The sequence below is a fragment of the Chenopodium album genome, chromosome 13 (assembly GCF_948465745.1).
Source record: "Chenopodium album chromosome 13, dcCheAlbu1.1, whole genome shotgun sequence".
Classification (NCBI taxonomy): Eukaryota; Viridiplantae; Streptophyta; class Magnoliopsida; order Caryophyllales; family Amaranthaceae; genus Chenopodium; species Chenopodium album.
This window is the reverse complement of record NC_137846.1, coordinates 49,227,252-49,242,898: the sequence shown is the minus strand read 5'-3', so window position 1 is coordinate 49,242,898 and position 15,647 is coordinate 49,227,252. Positions and strand designations below refer to the sequence as shown.

The 15,647-nt window shown below is 33.6% G+C and overlaps 2 protein-coding genes across 2 annotated transcripts; one reads left to right on the top strand and one right to left on the bottom strand.

Moving 5' to 3' along the window:
- Positions 1-2,927: 2,927 nt before the first annotated feature.
- Positions 2,928-4,295, bottom strand: LOC145575637 (uncharacterized). Its single transcript, XM_081633470.1, has 2 exons — positions 3,656-4,295; positions 2,928-3,595 (listed from the first exon to the last, which is right to left on the bottom strand). Exons 1-2 carry the CDS (start codon positions 4,293-4,295, stop codon positions 2,928-2,930), a joined length of 1,308 nt encoding a protein of 435 aa, XP_081489596.1.
- A 3,605-nt stretch (positions 4,296-7,900) lies between these two features.
- Positions 7,901-12,405, top strand: LOC145576793 (uncharacterized). The gene is made up of 7 exons (XM_081634494.1): positions 7,901-8,479; positions 9,485-9,625; positions 9,712-9,825; positions 9,929-10,102; positions 10,574-10,689; positions 11,868-11,940; positions 12,043-12,405. Exons 1-7 carry the CDS (start codon positions 8,036-8,038, stop codon positions 12,046-12,048), a joined length of 1,068 nt encoding a protein of 355 aa, XP_081490620.1. The 5' UTR covers positions 7,901-8,035; the 3' UTR covers positions 12,049-12,405.
- The last annotated feature ends 3,242 nt before the right edge of the window (positions 12,406-15,647 follow it).

Sequence of the window (15,647 nt, the reverse complement as noted above, 5' to 3'; positions counted from 1 at the left end):
TTTCATTCTCTAGAATTTGGTGGAAGATGTTTTTGTGTGGCATTTGCCTTTTAACGTCCACAAATATCAAACTAGTTATCAAGTCGGTAGTGATAAAAAGGTTTTAAACACGTCTTGGCTTCTTAGTCAAGTAAAATTAACCAAAAGAAATTAAGTTGTCTAATGTGTTTATATAGATTAAAATTACTAACTAGTGTGTGGCTCAGTCGAGCAATGCCTCAAATTGCTAGTTTGTACTTGTTTAATTTGATAATAATATTTGTTTTTTTTTTTTTTTTTTATCATCTTGAAAATTTAATATTTTGAAAAAAAAAAAAAAATTGTTTTTAGGAGAACCATATTCAATATTTTGTATGTTATTTGCATGATTCAAAAACATTAAACTATTGACTATTTAACAAAAAATTCTGATTTTTCATCAAAATTGAAAAACAATACAATTTTCAAACTTTAAAATTAAAATTGTTTTTTTTTTTAAAAAAAAAAAATTTGTTAAATTATCCTATGATATGTAACAAATAGTACAATAAGGACTAATCATTTTATCCAAGTTAACTATAATGTGGTTGGGTAAATTCACACAATAAATAAATAGCTAAGGTGGTAAGATTTGTATCATAAGATTCATAACATTTGTTGGTCTTGAGTTTGTGGAGGTGACATGTCATGCTTATAGTGCTTAAAGAAGTGACACATGACATATATTGATGATTTGACACGTTTATAGAGCTTAAAAGGGTAACATGACACGTGATACATATTCTATTTTAAGAACGCTTTTTAACATATAAACATAGATATATTTGAAAATCTGAGAAATAGACGGATTAGAGTAAGATGATATCAACTATCAAGTAAAACCTTTAATTTACTTTTTTATTAGGAAAATTACACATTAATAATCCCAACTATTGTCAATTTACTTCTAATAATCTCAACTTAGGTTTATTTTTTTAATAATCCTAAATATGCCCTGACTTTGCCTCTAATGGTCCCAAAAATCGATATCCTGCTAAAAGGGTAATTTTTTTTTTTTAAACACCACATATCAGCAGTTCAGCACATGATTAGCTTAATCTAAAAAAAATAAATAAATCAATAACAAAAATCGATCCCACAGCCAACCGGAACCGACTGACCACCTCCCTTAACCTCCCCCCCCCCCCCCCCTCCGAAAATGGCTAACCGGCCTTCCTAACTCGCAGAAATACACTCGATCCACCTAACACAATAAACCACTCTCCTCCCTTCCCTCCCCTTCGCCGGAAAACCAATTCAAATAAAATAAAAAGTAGTGCCCCTTCCTCCGCCACCAAAATCACCCTTTCTGACAGGATAAAGTCGTATCTCCTAATCAAAAGAATTACCTAAGTACTCTAACTAAGTAGATAGGGAAGTAGGGTCGAACCACAGGGAAACAAGTCAATTTATTCCTAATTAATTAAAATAATCTAAATTATTAAGTAACCAATTTATTGTTGTAAAAAGAATTAAACTAAGGAGATTAAAGTAGAGAGAAATCAAATAATAAAAGCCTAGGGTATAGGTTCACCAATAAATAATATTTCAGGGTAAAACACAATAAGCAATCATCAATGCATCAATTAATCAGATCATAAAGGGCTTTCGCTACGTATTACAATCACAGAATTAATCTATCGGTATTAAATCCCATCTCTCGAATCTTGACTTAACCATTTATAAATTAACCTACCTATTGAAACTAAGCCTAAACATCAATTCTCATCTTTTGAATCTCAAATCAATATTGCATAGCATTAAATCAATCAATAGGAAATTAATCAAGCACTAACAATCAACAATAATAAATTACCCCTTCATATTATTTATGGATCCCCACAACCCTAGAAAATAATCTACTCACACATAATTAAATCTAAACTAATCAAAGCAATTAAACAAAACATGATAAACAAAAGCAAATAAATTAGTGAAATTAAAAGGGAAAAAATCGATACCAAAGTTAACGGAAATAATGAATTGAATTAAAACCAAGAGTTGTAGGAAGAGAAACAAAAGAGAAGTCTAAGCTTAAAGGAGAATTTTAGCTAATGAAAGAGAGATAATTGTATCAAAACTAAATGAAACATATTTATACAAAACATAAAAATCCTAATTAGAAACTAAGTAAAATAACGTCGGAAATCGCCTCCCAAAAGACGCGCCCGGTCGGGCACCATCTTGCCCGGCCGGACCCGCCTTTTTCTTCATAGGGCATCCGGGCGCGAGAGCGTTTTCTTCCTCTTTCGCCCTGCCCGATCGGGCGCGCCTTCTGGCGAGCCTCCATCCGACCGGGCGGAGCTCTAACCATTTGGACTTCCGTCTGGGCTAATAACTTGGCCCAAACGCTAAGAGCATCAATAATGCATTGTTTCTTATATGGTAGTTCTTATTCTCTCTCTTGTTCCACATCATCATAAATTCTTATTAAGCTCCACCCTTCATATACCCAAAGAAATGCACTAGGTCTTAACACTATATCTTAATCTCTCTCTTCTTTCTCTCTCTTACTTTTAATAATTGCTCCATCATTATTATATTTGTCCAACAACACTTTTTTTTTTAGGAACACTTTTATTATTATTATTATTATTATTATTATTATTATTATTATTATTATTATTATTATTATTATTATTATTATTATTATTGCTACTACTACTACTACTAGTATATATGCTTGTTTTTTTTAATTATTGTTTTTTGGTATTAAACAACATACAAATGTATTGTTAAATATGAGTTGTATAATGTACTTAAAAAAATTGGCATTAATATTGAATATGGAGATAAGAACTTTTGCATACAATAACACATTAACAATAGTAAAAAAAAAACATAAACACAATTAAAAGAGACAAAGAAATACATTCAGAAATTAAAATTAATAGGAATAAAAATACATTTTATTCCTCACCATCATGACCAAACCGATCCCAGATATGTTCCATTAAGTCATCTCGCAATTGAATATGGGTTTCCCTATTTTGTACTCTCATCCTATTCCTTAGGTATGTTTGCATATCGGCACGCCAACGTACATTATAATTAGTTGGCGAGTCATCATCATTTTCTGCTTGATCAAACTGCCTAAAATCTCCATACTCTTCATTGTGAAGGTAACCTTGTCGTTCATCTTCAACAATCATGTTATGCAATATGATACAAGCTATCATTATTTTTTGCACAACTTCTATTTTCCATATTAGTGCCGGGTTTCGTATTATAGCAAATCTAGCCTGGAGAACTCCAAATGCACGCTCAACATCTTTTCGTACCGACTCTTGGCGTTGCGAAAATAATTTTGCTTTTCGACCTTGTGGAAGTCGAAATGCTTGCACAAAAGTTTCCCATTCTGGATATATACCATTTGCTAGGTAATATCCCATATTGTATTGGTGACCATTTACTTCAAAATTGACTGGTGGCGCTCTTCCTTCAAAAATATCATTAAAAACTGGAGATCGATTTAGTACATTGATGTCGTTTGATGAGCCCGGAACTCCAAAAAAAGCATGCCAAATCCATAAATCTGCCGATGCAACTGCTTCTAATATTATTGTAGATTTACCATCTCGACCTTGAAATTGTCCTTGCCAAGCAGTTGGACAATTTTTCCACTCCCAATGCATACAATCTATACTTCCCAACATGCCTGGGAATCCACGCACCTCTCCAATGTGCAATAGCCTTTGTAAGTCTTCTTCATTTGGCTTCCTCAAATACACGTCTTGAAACTCGGCAATTATAACATCAACAAATCTACTTAAGGCATTGAGTGAGCTTTTCTCACTAATTCTGACATACTCATCGATTTGGTCAGCTGCTACTCCATATGCCAATAATCTCATAGCTGCAGTGCATTTTTGTAGTGGTGAAAAACCGGGCTTCCCTACTGCATCATATTTTTGTTGAAACCATGGATCGCTTTGTTGGACTCTTTCAACTATATGCATAAATAACGACCTTTTCATCCTAAACCTCCGTCGAAATTGATCATCAGTATATACTGGATTCTCAGCAAAATAATCTAAGAATAACCGGTTGTGACCGGAAACACGATCTCTTGGTCGATTGGGAGAACGATTCTTCCTCTGCCTTTGAGAAGTTGAACTCCTTCTAGTGAGCTCGGTAACAATTTCAGCTACAATTTGATTGCGATGTGGCATTTCCATTACCCAATTACGAGCCATTTGCCGGACTTGTGAACGGGGGTTTGGATTTTCATGATCTAAGCTTGCAAAGCTTGAACTTGAACTTGAACTAGAAGCCATAATTATTTTTGAAGATACTGCGTATTGAAATTTTTGTGAAATAAGAGAGGAATTGAATTGTAAGTTGTGTAAACATTAATGTACAAGGTGTTATTATATAGATTTGAAAAGTTAAAGATGCTTGTAAATAATTGATGTGCCATGAAAGACACGTGACACACCATGCATTGTCACACAAAAGTCATATTATATCAATACAATGCTATTGATGTCGGCAGAAGAGCTCTGAGTACATCGATAATTCACCTGCAAAAGAAAATGCCTCAAAATTATTTATGTACGTGGTTTTTGACTCATATTTCAACATGTTTGTACTATTTGGTCTTTTGTCGTTTTAAAATTACAAACATAAGCATGTTTTTTTGTTTTTTCAATACAACATAACTAATAAGATTAAGAATTACACTGATACGATTAAGAATTACCCTGATATAAATTAAGAATTATGCTGATACGATTAACTAATATCATTAACTAGTAGTAATTAAACATAACTATTGATAAACTACAATTACATTAAATTAACAATGATGTTTAAAAATAAAGTCATTACATGGTCATTAATTCGTCCCACAACTTATTTTTACGAGCTTCATCTTCCTCTGATAAAGTATCTCGACTTAGTAATGCTTGTAGTAGTTGATATTTTAATTCCCGTTCTTTCATGATTTGGGCTTGTCTTTTTCTTTCCTCTCTAATTCGTTCAACCTCAACGAACTCCTTCACTGCCTTTGCAGTTTCTTCGTTTGAATGTTGTATACTTGCAAGTTTCTCTTGCAAAGGATCAACAACATCAGTTGCCTTCATCTTCAATTTCCTTTTTGCTGCCTTTTGACCCCCTGGTCGTGTTAGGGGGTTAGCACTTTGTGGTGTTCTTTCTGCAGATGACGAAGAAAAATTTCCACTTTCGTCTAGTCTTGATCTTTTTTCACTCCCGTCACTTCCTCCAGATTGATTGATACCACTTGGAGTTTGATAATTTGGAGGATCAAATAAGGGTGTTGATGAATCGGTGGTGTACACAAATGCATTCATAAATTTAGGTTGGTTTTTTAATCTTTCATATGCAAAGTCAAACTTAAAATCTTCATCCATATCAGAATAATAAATTGTGTTAGCTTCATTAGTGACATCTAAAGTGCACTCACCGCTTTTATTTCGTTGTTTGCATAGATCAACACATGCTGCATATTTTGCAACTGCAGGTCGTATTTTTTGCCAGCGACACTTGAGTTGTTGAAGTTCTCTTGGTCTTCCCCCACTACGATGCTTGTTGTAGTAGTCTACTATCTTACTCCAAAATGCTTCACCGGTTTGATTAGTACCATTTACTTTATCAGGAGCATAATTGAGCCATCCACTAATTAAAAGGTTATCTTGGGCCTTATTCCAAGATATCCTCCTCCCTTTACCACTTGAAGTTGTTGGTGTTGGTTCATCATTATCACCTTCATTTTCTTCTTCTGCCACATAATTAATGTTAATGTTACTAAGAGATACACCGGACCCCGAACCTCCACAACCATGATTAACCACATCCTCACCTTCAGATTCCCCGACACTTGACAAATTTGTACCATTTAACATATTTGTAAAATAATTTGAAGAATTTTGAGTGGAGTATGGGGAAAAAGATGAAGTTGAAATGTTATTCCCCATGTTTTGGTGATGGTTAATAGAAGGATGAAAATTAGGATTTATATTAGGATTTATATTTGGATTTACTTGAAAATTTGGGTTTATTGGGTTGTTTGGATGGGTGGGAAAATTTGGATTATTGGGATAATTGGGGTAATTTTGATTGTTTGGATAATATTGAAGATTTTGATTATCCATTATGTAATTTGGATTTATAGGGTAATTTATATTTGTTGTGTAGTTGGGTAATCTATAATTTGGATTATTTTTATCCATGTTGAGAAATATATATTAATTATGAAAGGAAAAAAAATTTACAAAAAATTGAAGTATGGTAATTTTGGTGATCAAGTTATCTACTTTTATATTGTAAAAACAAATTAAATAACCGTTACATATTACTATTACATTGTTAAAAAAATTTCAACTTAAATTCTTTAAAAAAAAAAAAAAGTGATTCACATGCATGCATTCAGTAAAAGAGCCGTTGGAGCTCTTTTGCATGCATGCATTTGCCATGTGTAAATGTTGGAGGCTTTCTGCATTTCTCTGAATTTGCTCTGCCAAAATGCAAAGTTTCGGTGGATATTTTTATCAAAACGCACATACATTATAGTGGCACCCATGTCGTTTAATGCCAACTCATCACCAGTTCTTAATTTCAAGACCCATTGCTTATTTCAGAATCCCTTAACACAATTTCTAAATTAGAAACTCCCATTTCTCACCTAAGAACTAGCTCTTATATTTTCTCTCTCCTTAAGAACCACCTAAGAACCCCCCATTATTGATGCTCTAATCTCCTCTTTGGGGCTTTAATCACTCGGTCTAACGCCTCAATTCTTCAATTCTAAGCCGAGCCCTTAATCACCGGTTTAATGACTCTAACCTGCCTTGGGCTATGAAATACGGTCAATATCTTCTAGTGCTCGTAATGGCTCCAAATAAAACCGGAAAAATGCTCTAAATCTGCAATTTCCTACAAAATACTACAAAACTACGAAAATACATATTAGTAACAAAAGTGACTCTAAAGAGCCAAAGATACTCCTAATTATGACCAAATGACGGGAGTAATTACTATATAAAATAGACATATCACCTTCCTCCTTTTCCCCACCCTCAAAATCAGCCATTTCGGCGGTGGGAGAAAGGAGGAGGGGCGGTCATGGCGGTGGGAGAAGGGAGGAGGGGTAGTTATGGCGGCGGATTCAAGTAGGGGGTCTGGTTTCGAAGGTTGTTGTGGGTTAGGTTGGTGAGTTTTGGGGTCGGGATGGGTTGGTTGGTGGTTTCGGAGGTCAAGGGTAGGTTAGATGGGTTGTAGAGGGTTGGCCAATCGATTTTGGTGGTTAAGGGGGTTGGCCGGCCGGTTTTCGACGGAGGTTAGGGTTTGGCGCGCGGTGGGGGTTGGGGTGGCCGATTGGCTGGGTTTTGGGGTTTTTTTATATATTTTTTGTTTTAGTTTTTTTTTTTTTAATTTGGACCTATCACGTGTTGACATGTGTCATGGTCACTTGTTATAACAGTTTATTGACCTATTGTTGACCGATTGGGACCATTAGAGGCAAACTAACTCCATAATTAGAATTATTAAAAAATAAGTCTTATGATTATTAGAGCTAAATCAGCAATAGTTGGTATTATTAAAATGTATTTTTCTTTTTTATTATTTCTAAGGGCATCCAAACGATACAAATTCAAAAAGATTAAGTTCACCCCGAATTCAATGTGAACTTACGTGATCATTCTCGAATTGTATTTTTATTCCTAAATACCGCTTACTTAACTATAAACTCCCCATGATCCATAATCAAGATAAACGTTTATCAACTTTACAATAGGTAGACAAATTTTTTTTTTTTTTTTTGAGAAAATAGCTAGGCAAATTTTGGATCACACTTTTGAGCAGATACAAATATTTTGCATTACCCTATTTAAAAAATTAAAAAATAAAATAAAGAAGAAACTAGAATCTTCCAATCATATAAAAAAATTCACTTTCTCTCTCCTAATTTTTTCTTTCTTGAGTCGAAGATAACACGTCGATTGCTTTTGGCTTTTGCTCGTCCTCTGTTTCTTCCTCCAACTCCAACCTTCCATTAATGGCGGCTTCGTTACACTCAATTTCACCTCAATCACTTCCTCCTCTTACGAAACCGTTAAAACCCACAAAAACCCAGAAACCATTTACACAATTACCCCTTCCCACCACCTTCCGGCGGTCTTCCGCAGTCACCACCTCCGTTTCCGGCGATGATTATAGTATTATTCCGGCGAAGAGCTCAAAAATCGCGGAACAAATTGAAAGTGCGATGAGTGTTCTTCAGGAGAGTGAGGTAGTTGGCGGAGGTGCGGTGGTTGGTGGGTTTGATGGGCAGTTGTCTTTGGAAGGTGTTTCTGGTGGTGGTGGTGGTGATGATGGTCAAGGAAATGGTGGGAAAGATTTGGATAAGATGATTGATAGGATTATTAATGCTTCTATTGTTCTTGCTGCTGGTAGTTTTGCTTTGACTAAATTGCTCACCATTGATCATGATTATTGGCAGGTATATTCCATAATTCTAAATTTCTAGTTTTTTTTTATTGTAATTTCATTGTAATTTTTCTGAATGGGTTGTTTTTTGTATTGATTATTGATTAACAAAGTTGCTTGTTTATGTTGATATTGAGCTGATTGAAAGTTAATGATGTTAATGGGTTTTGCTTGAGAAATCATGTACAAGTTGAATTTGTTAGCTTATGTTTTCTGGTTAAGGAGCAGTAATTAGTAATTGTCTGTCGTTCTTTTGTCTTGGAAATCTTTATCTGAACTTTACGGAACTTATCTGAACTCATTAGAGCTTAATTAGTTATGAATTGAACTTAGGTAGCAGTTATATGAACTTATGGGAACTAATATTAACTTTTTTATCTCAAACTTATGCCTTTATGGTGGTAGGAACAAAGCCATTGTAGTACTGTACTAGTAAATTCATTAGCTTGTTTATGGAAGTTAGGAAGTATAGGGAATTTTTTATTTTTAAATTGTAGTTTTGTTCATGCATGCTGTTTATGAGCTCATGACAGATGAAAAAAATTGGTTTAAGTCTATGTTGAATTTGATTCTTGCTGAAATTGAGATTGTGATATGAACAGTTATCAAGTAGCTAGATGGCATCTGGGATGTAGCCATATACTGATTTTGGCTGAAGCTGAACACAAATCACATGTTGATAGTTGTGTTTTTACTCGTTGCTGACTATTTACATGACTTGTTCAATGATTAAGCTTCCATTTAATGCTTTCTTGTCAAAAAGATGGTTAAGTCTTAAACGCTATATTTTCCACCTGTGTAATTAATTAAATCATATTTTGAAACAGTAATCAATATGTATGGTTTTATTTAAACATGACATGTAGTTCATGGCAACTCTGCTGAATTGCATTTGCTTTTTTACTTGATATATGTTTTCCATTGAAGTCATATACATTGGACTATTTATCAAGAAAAAAATTGTAGAAATCTGAAAACCTCTGGCTCACTAGTCACTACCTATGTGTTTTGCTTTCAGGGATGGACAATTTTTGAAATACTGAGATATTCTCCACAACACAACTGGAGTGCTTATGAAGAGATTCTTAAAACCAATCCTGTATTAGCAAAAATGGTGATTAGTGGAGTTGTGTACTCAATAGGGGATTGGATAGCGCAGGTTAGTTACTGTGGTGATTGTTGTTTATTCTTAATTGGATGTTTCCAATATGCCTCCTATAAATTTCTTACATTATTTAATTGCAGTGCTATGAAGGGAAACCACTTTTTGAATTTGATCGTACCCGCATGTTGAGATCTGGACTTGCTGGATTCGCTTTACATGGTTCTCTTTCTCATTACTATTATGAATTGTGCGAGGTATTCTTTACTGAAAATACTGTCTACTGTTCTAATATATTTGTTGTAGTTATCGTCTTTGTTCCTAAAATGATTGTGGTCTTAACTAGTCTGATTCTTTCAGGCATTATTCCCATTCCAAGACTGGTGGGCAGTTCCTATTAAAGTTGCCTTTGATCAAACTATTTGGGCAGGAATATGGAATAGTATTTATTTTATAGTTCTGGGGCTCTTGAGATTGGAATCACCCGTTAGTATTTTCAAAGAACTGAAGGGAACATTCTTGCCTATGCTCACTGTAAGTAATTTCTCTAGATCTTTTCTATCTTAAAACATAGCATTTGATACTTGCATAAGGGTTGACCTTAAAACATTACAGAATGAGTGTCTGGTCTTGAGGAAATGTGTGCTGATCCTAAATTTGCATTCCATTCCATTACAGTTCCAGCGCCCTTTCTGCGATGTTGTATCTCAAGAGGCCTTCTGAGGCCCTCTTGTATTGATTAGTTGAGCAGCCAGATATGGGGCGTAAGAAAGTTAAGTAATACATCTAGGACCATGTTGAGACATAAAGCTAATTAGAAGCAAAACTATAACCATACTTTGAGGATGTAGAAGGTCTACTAGAAGTGGGTAAAAATCTTTACTGTTAGCTATTGATTTGTTTCTGGAAGAGAATGGGTGCTTACGTTGATGACTCGTTGTAGCTGTAAGAACGGTTTATTAGACATAACTTTGTAATAATTATTGTATCTTTATTGCTTTGCAGGCAGGATGGAAGCTTTGGCCTTTTGCACACCTTGTGACCTATGGTGTCATTCCTATAGAACAAAGACTGCTTTGGGTTGATTGTGTGGAGCTCATATGGGTGACAATACTTTCAACGTAAGTTAAGAATTACTTGCTATCTTGAATGTTGGTTAGTCTTCTGTTTTTGACGCGTACCCCCAAGTCCCCAACCAGCTCATTTTATAACGTGAACAATAACACTTGTGTCTGTTGTCAATCCTGTTCCTAAATATACTAATTGCCCTTTCTGTCATTTATATTCAATAGTTATAAATATGCTAAACTTGAAGTATGACAGTGTCTAATGGTCTATATATGCTGCACTTGGTGCTTATTTTCTTCCAAATAGGTTGCTATGATCCAGATTTATGTTAGATGTTGGTAAATGGCAGCTGGCTATTAGCAGAAATTATCTGTTTGTGTTAATATCAAATTCCATGAAATCTTTATTTGTATTCCCTTCATTCTATTGCTTAATATATTCTGAGATAACAGTACCAATTGCCAGCTAATAAATGATAATTGTGTAATAATTAAGGACTAAGGATATTAGTGAAGTCAGATTGTCATGCAATTTCAAATTTTTCCTGCTAGTGATTATTATGAACCTTGCTTAAGAAACATGCACAGATACAGAGTCTTGACCTTTTGATATGAGTGTCATGCTCTCCACTTTTAGCCATCTAACAGATTGCTTATTTTTCAGCTGGTATTTTCGTTTTCTTTTCTCTCTTGTTGATGGAAGCTTGCCCTTTTTTTTTTTTTCTTTTTTTTTTTTCGGAAATGCGTGAAGATTTGGCTTTTTATAATGGTGCATCTGTAAATACATTTGAGATGTTTGTTTTCAAAATTGCAATATACAAGTCTATGTATGGGATGAGATGAATGAATCAAAGAGTAATAGGAAACAATTAAGGGCTAAAATTGAGGAGTTGAATGGGTGGAGATAAAGCTGTTGGTTGGTGGGAATTATTTGGGAATACCTATAACCTATTATCCTCTTTTTAAAGTTAATTATTGCCTTAGGACGGTAAATTTCTTAGTCCTCTGTTTCCAATTTCCTTGTTTTGAATCATGCTCTTGTGGGCCTGTTACTTCTATTGGCCGAATGTCATTTTGGTTGGCTTGTAAAGTTTGTGCAGAATGATGCTTAATGCGTAACTTGTAACCGTGTTTGCGTCATTTTGCTCTTCAAAAATCATTTATGAAGTATAGATTATATGGTACGGTGTCTGCTTGACACTGACGTTTTATTTGGGTTTTGTTATTGCTAGGTTATCAAATCAAAAGTCGGAAGCAAGACTCTCAGAAGAGTCTACCGAAACCACAAATTCAAGTCCTTCAGAGGTATTGTATTATTTTTTGGCTGTAAACTGATTTCTCGCAATCATCTTGAGAGGCAACCTGTGTCTGAATCTTCTGGTTATTAATGTGCTATGTTTTTTCCAGGTGTGAGGAAGATGTGACTCCATTGAGGACAACAGTCAGATTTTTCCCACTATTAGTGATCCTAATGAAGGTTGAATCTGTCAAGTGGTATGGTGAGCTGGTTGGGTTTTGGCTTTGGTAAATTGTGGTGTTGCAACGCTTACCAGATCTAGTTGTAAAGGATAATTGTGGTCACGTCGCTTCTACATAACATATAAGATGTACAAAAGGAGTATAAGCGACAACATAGCTTCTGTATACGTAGCATTCTACACCGATTGGTATTTTCAGCTATAGCTATTCCTGTATATTTACATGTATTTTTTTTGAGGTAAATAAATCATACATATACAAGTAAAAGAGCATTAACATAATTTCTACTAATCCTGTGTTCTATTTTTCTTATTGAATGGTAGTACATAGACTACATACATCAGTATGAATGTATAATATAAACAGCGGCATTGGATTAGTCTGTTATAGTATGCAAAATAATTGTAGTTACTTCTGCAAGATTACAAGTTTGCTGCTGATGTTTATTCATCTGTTTGGTATTCATCCGCGGACCTGACACAGTCGATGCCACCTTATATTTGAAGCTAGATAACTTGATTTTTGACCCAAATTAAGATAGGTATTTGAAACTAAGGTACTCAAAATTAAATATGACTAATATTAATTGTTTTTTCATGATTTTTGACAGTAGCCTGGATATGACTATTAAAGAGATCGAATTTGAAGCGCTTTCATTACAACTTTACAAGTATATGAGATGAGAAAATTTACCCAAATCTAAGTCGATCAAAACGATCTATTCATCTATTGGACAATCTAAGCAAGCTAATGTAGAAAGAGTTAAAATGAGACTTCACATACCGTCTTCCTCAATATAATTGTAATATGAGGGGGTAGATGCATGGTATTTTAAGCAAGGTTATATGTAGAGAGAGTTAAAATGAAACTACTGTGACGGCTTACTGACAAAGCGAGATAGAAAGAATCATTAACCAAATAAATAAAGCACGAGAATGGAAGTAGTACATTATAGTAAAAATTAATTATTGGCAAGGACGTGACTCATAATTTGCTCTTGGAAAAACACTTGAGGCAACAATTCTAGGAAAAGAAAAGAACAACTAGAACTTGAATCTTAAAAGAAAAGTAACCTCTTCCAAATCGCGTAGGTAGTTCGTTGACACTAGCAATTATTTTTCTAAGACATATAACAAGCCATATCATACATACTTTTCCTCTAAACTTTGACAATTATTTGCCTAAATAATGTAAATATATACAAGTATATAGCATGAACACTCTTCATTTTTTTTCTTTAATGTACTTCCCAAATCATTCTTTTATCAATTTCACTGATTTATGATTAAAAAAAATTAAAAAAATATCAATAACCATATCATGGATTTTACTCCCTCCATGTTTTAATAAATGAAGTTTTGACTTTCACGCAATTTTAAGAAGGTCAATTAGTTAAATTTATTTAAAATACTAGGTACTTCCTCCGTCCCGAAAACTTCGACCTTTTTGGCCTAATTTTAGTCCCAAAATAATTGACCCATTTGCATTAAAATACCCACTAATTTACATTAATATTTGTGGAAAATTAGCTTCCTCATATAAAATTTTGTTTTTTCATGTATTTTTAATAATTTCTCTCTCTAATTTTTTACAAACCACATGTAAATTTATCTTTTCAATATGTTTTTATTTCTTTTTATTTAAGTTTCTTAATAACCGCGAAATCAACTCAAAAGGGTTGAAGTTTTGGAGACGGAGAGAATAGAAGTGTATAAGTTTGAGGAGAGAGAAGAAAATAAGGGATTTTATTGGTGCCATTAATTAGTACGGACTATAATATTATTAAAAACTAGAATACTGAGTATTATTAAAAAAAAATAAAGAAAAGTCACTAAAAACAGAACATTTTATTCATTTAAATACGACTGTAAAAAGAAAACATTTGAGTTAAAAAACACAATCTTGTGAAATTCTGTGCTCAATTAATTGCAACGAGAAAGGTACATAGTTTTCATGTAACGGAGGGAATCTAGGGAGACAGATGAAAAAAAATACACATTCAAATAAATTAATATCATCAATGGTCCATATTTTGTAACTGTTCAAAAAAGAAGATTATACTGCAATTTTAAAAAAAAAAAAAAAAAAAAAAACGAAGAATTGTCTATAAGAATTTGATTTTGTATACCATTTGGTTCTACTGTATAATAAAATTGATATTCGAATATACCCCTTATCAACCAGTTAACTTTCCAGATCAGATTAAAGTCATTAGAAATTAGCCTCTTTTTTTTTTCCAACAGTTAACTTCATCATGATATCAACAAATCCTGTAATAATCTATTATCAAACCTGGAGTTTTTTTTGTTGATATCCATCAATAATTCCAGTGAACGATCTGTATACATGCTTCAGCAAATTTCCCCCTGACCGATCTGTATATATGCTTCAGCAAATTTTAATTGTAGTAAATATTCTGTTAAAATATAAACTATATACTACCTCCGTTAAATATTATGTGTAACTTTGAAATATTTTAAATCTCACAAATAATACCCAAATATGCACATAACATTTAACCGTAACTTTTATAGCTAGCTAACCCAAAATTTTCTGCTAGATGTTATAAGACATTACTTTACTTAAAGTTGGTACAATATTATATACACCATAAAACAAACAATGTTTAATTTCCTACCTCTAATCTGAAAAATAAAATAAAATTACATGTTATGAATGATGAATAACTAACTAGATAGAATTCTTTGATATTATGAGGCCGTTGACATCATCGAAAGCCGGCTCGGCGTAGGCTGAAAGTTCCGCCACCGTAACGTCAGCCGTCTAGGTGGCGGAGATAACGCTCTTCTTATCAACATCTCTTTCATCATTTGCTGTTTTCTTAACTTGTCTCCATAAGTAGAGTAATCTTGATTACCATAGTATAATAATGCCAACCCTTTTGATGAAGGAGAAGGGGTTGATGTAGGTCCTTGTGATCCTCCTTTTGCGACCGAGGCCGCTGGTATATTTCTTCTCTTGATCCTCATTTGTACTCCTCCGCCAACTGGTGGCTTTGATAGCAACCTAGATTTGTGTTGCATATTCTCTTGATGTTGTGTTTCTTGTTTTGGTTTTGGTTTGTTGTTGTTGTTGTTGTTGTTGACTTGTTGGGTTTTTCTTTTGGTCTTGTTGGGCTGCTTTATATATGAGTGTATATATGCTTGATTTTGATTTTTCAATTTTTTTAATAAAAAAATTCTCTTTTTGTTTTTTTTTTTTATTTTTTTTATTTTTTTTGGATTGAGAAATTGTGTATGTAAGGCATGCTAAATGCAAAAGGACTAAGTCATGAAATAAGAAGACTTTGAAATAGATTTGAATGCAATTAAAGTTGGGATATTGTAGCTTGTTTGACAGGTAAGAATCCACTTGCTATTTTACATTTGGAAGTTTTCAACACCTAATTGAAGAAGCCACTACATTTGACGGATATTTGAAGAATGAGATTCAACATATTTTTTACTCCATACTTCTTTTTTTTCTAGTACTGTATTAAGATAAGGAGATGCGGCATCTAATTTGATCGGAAC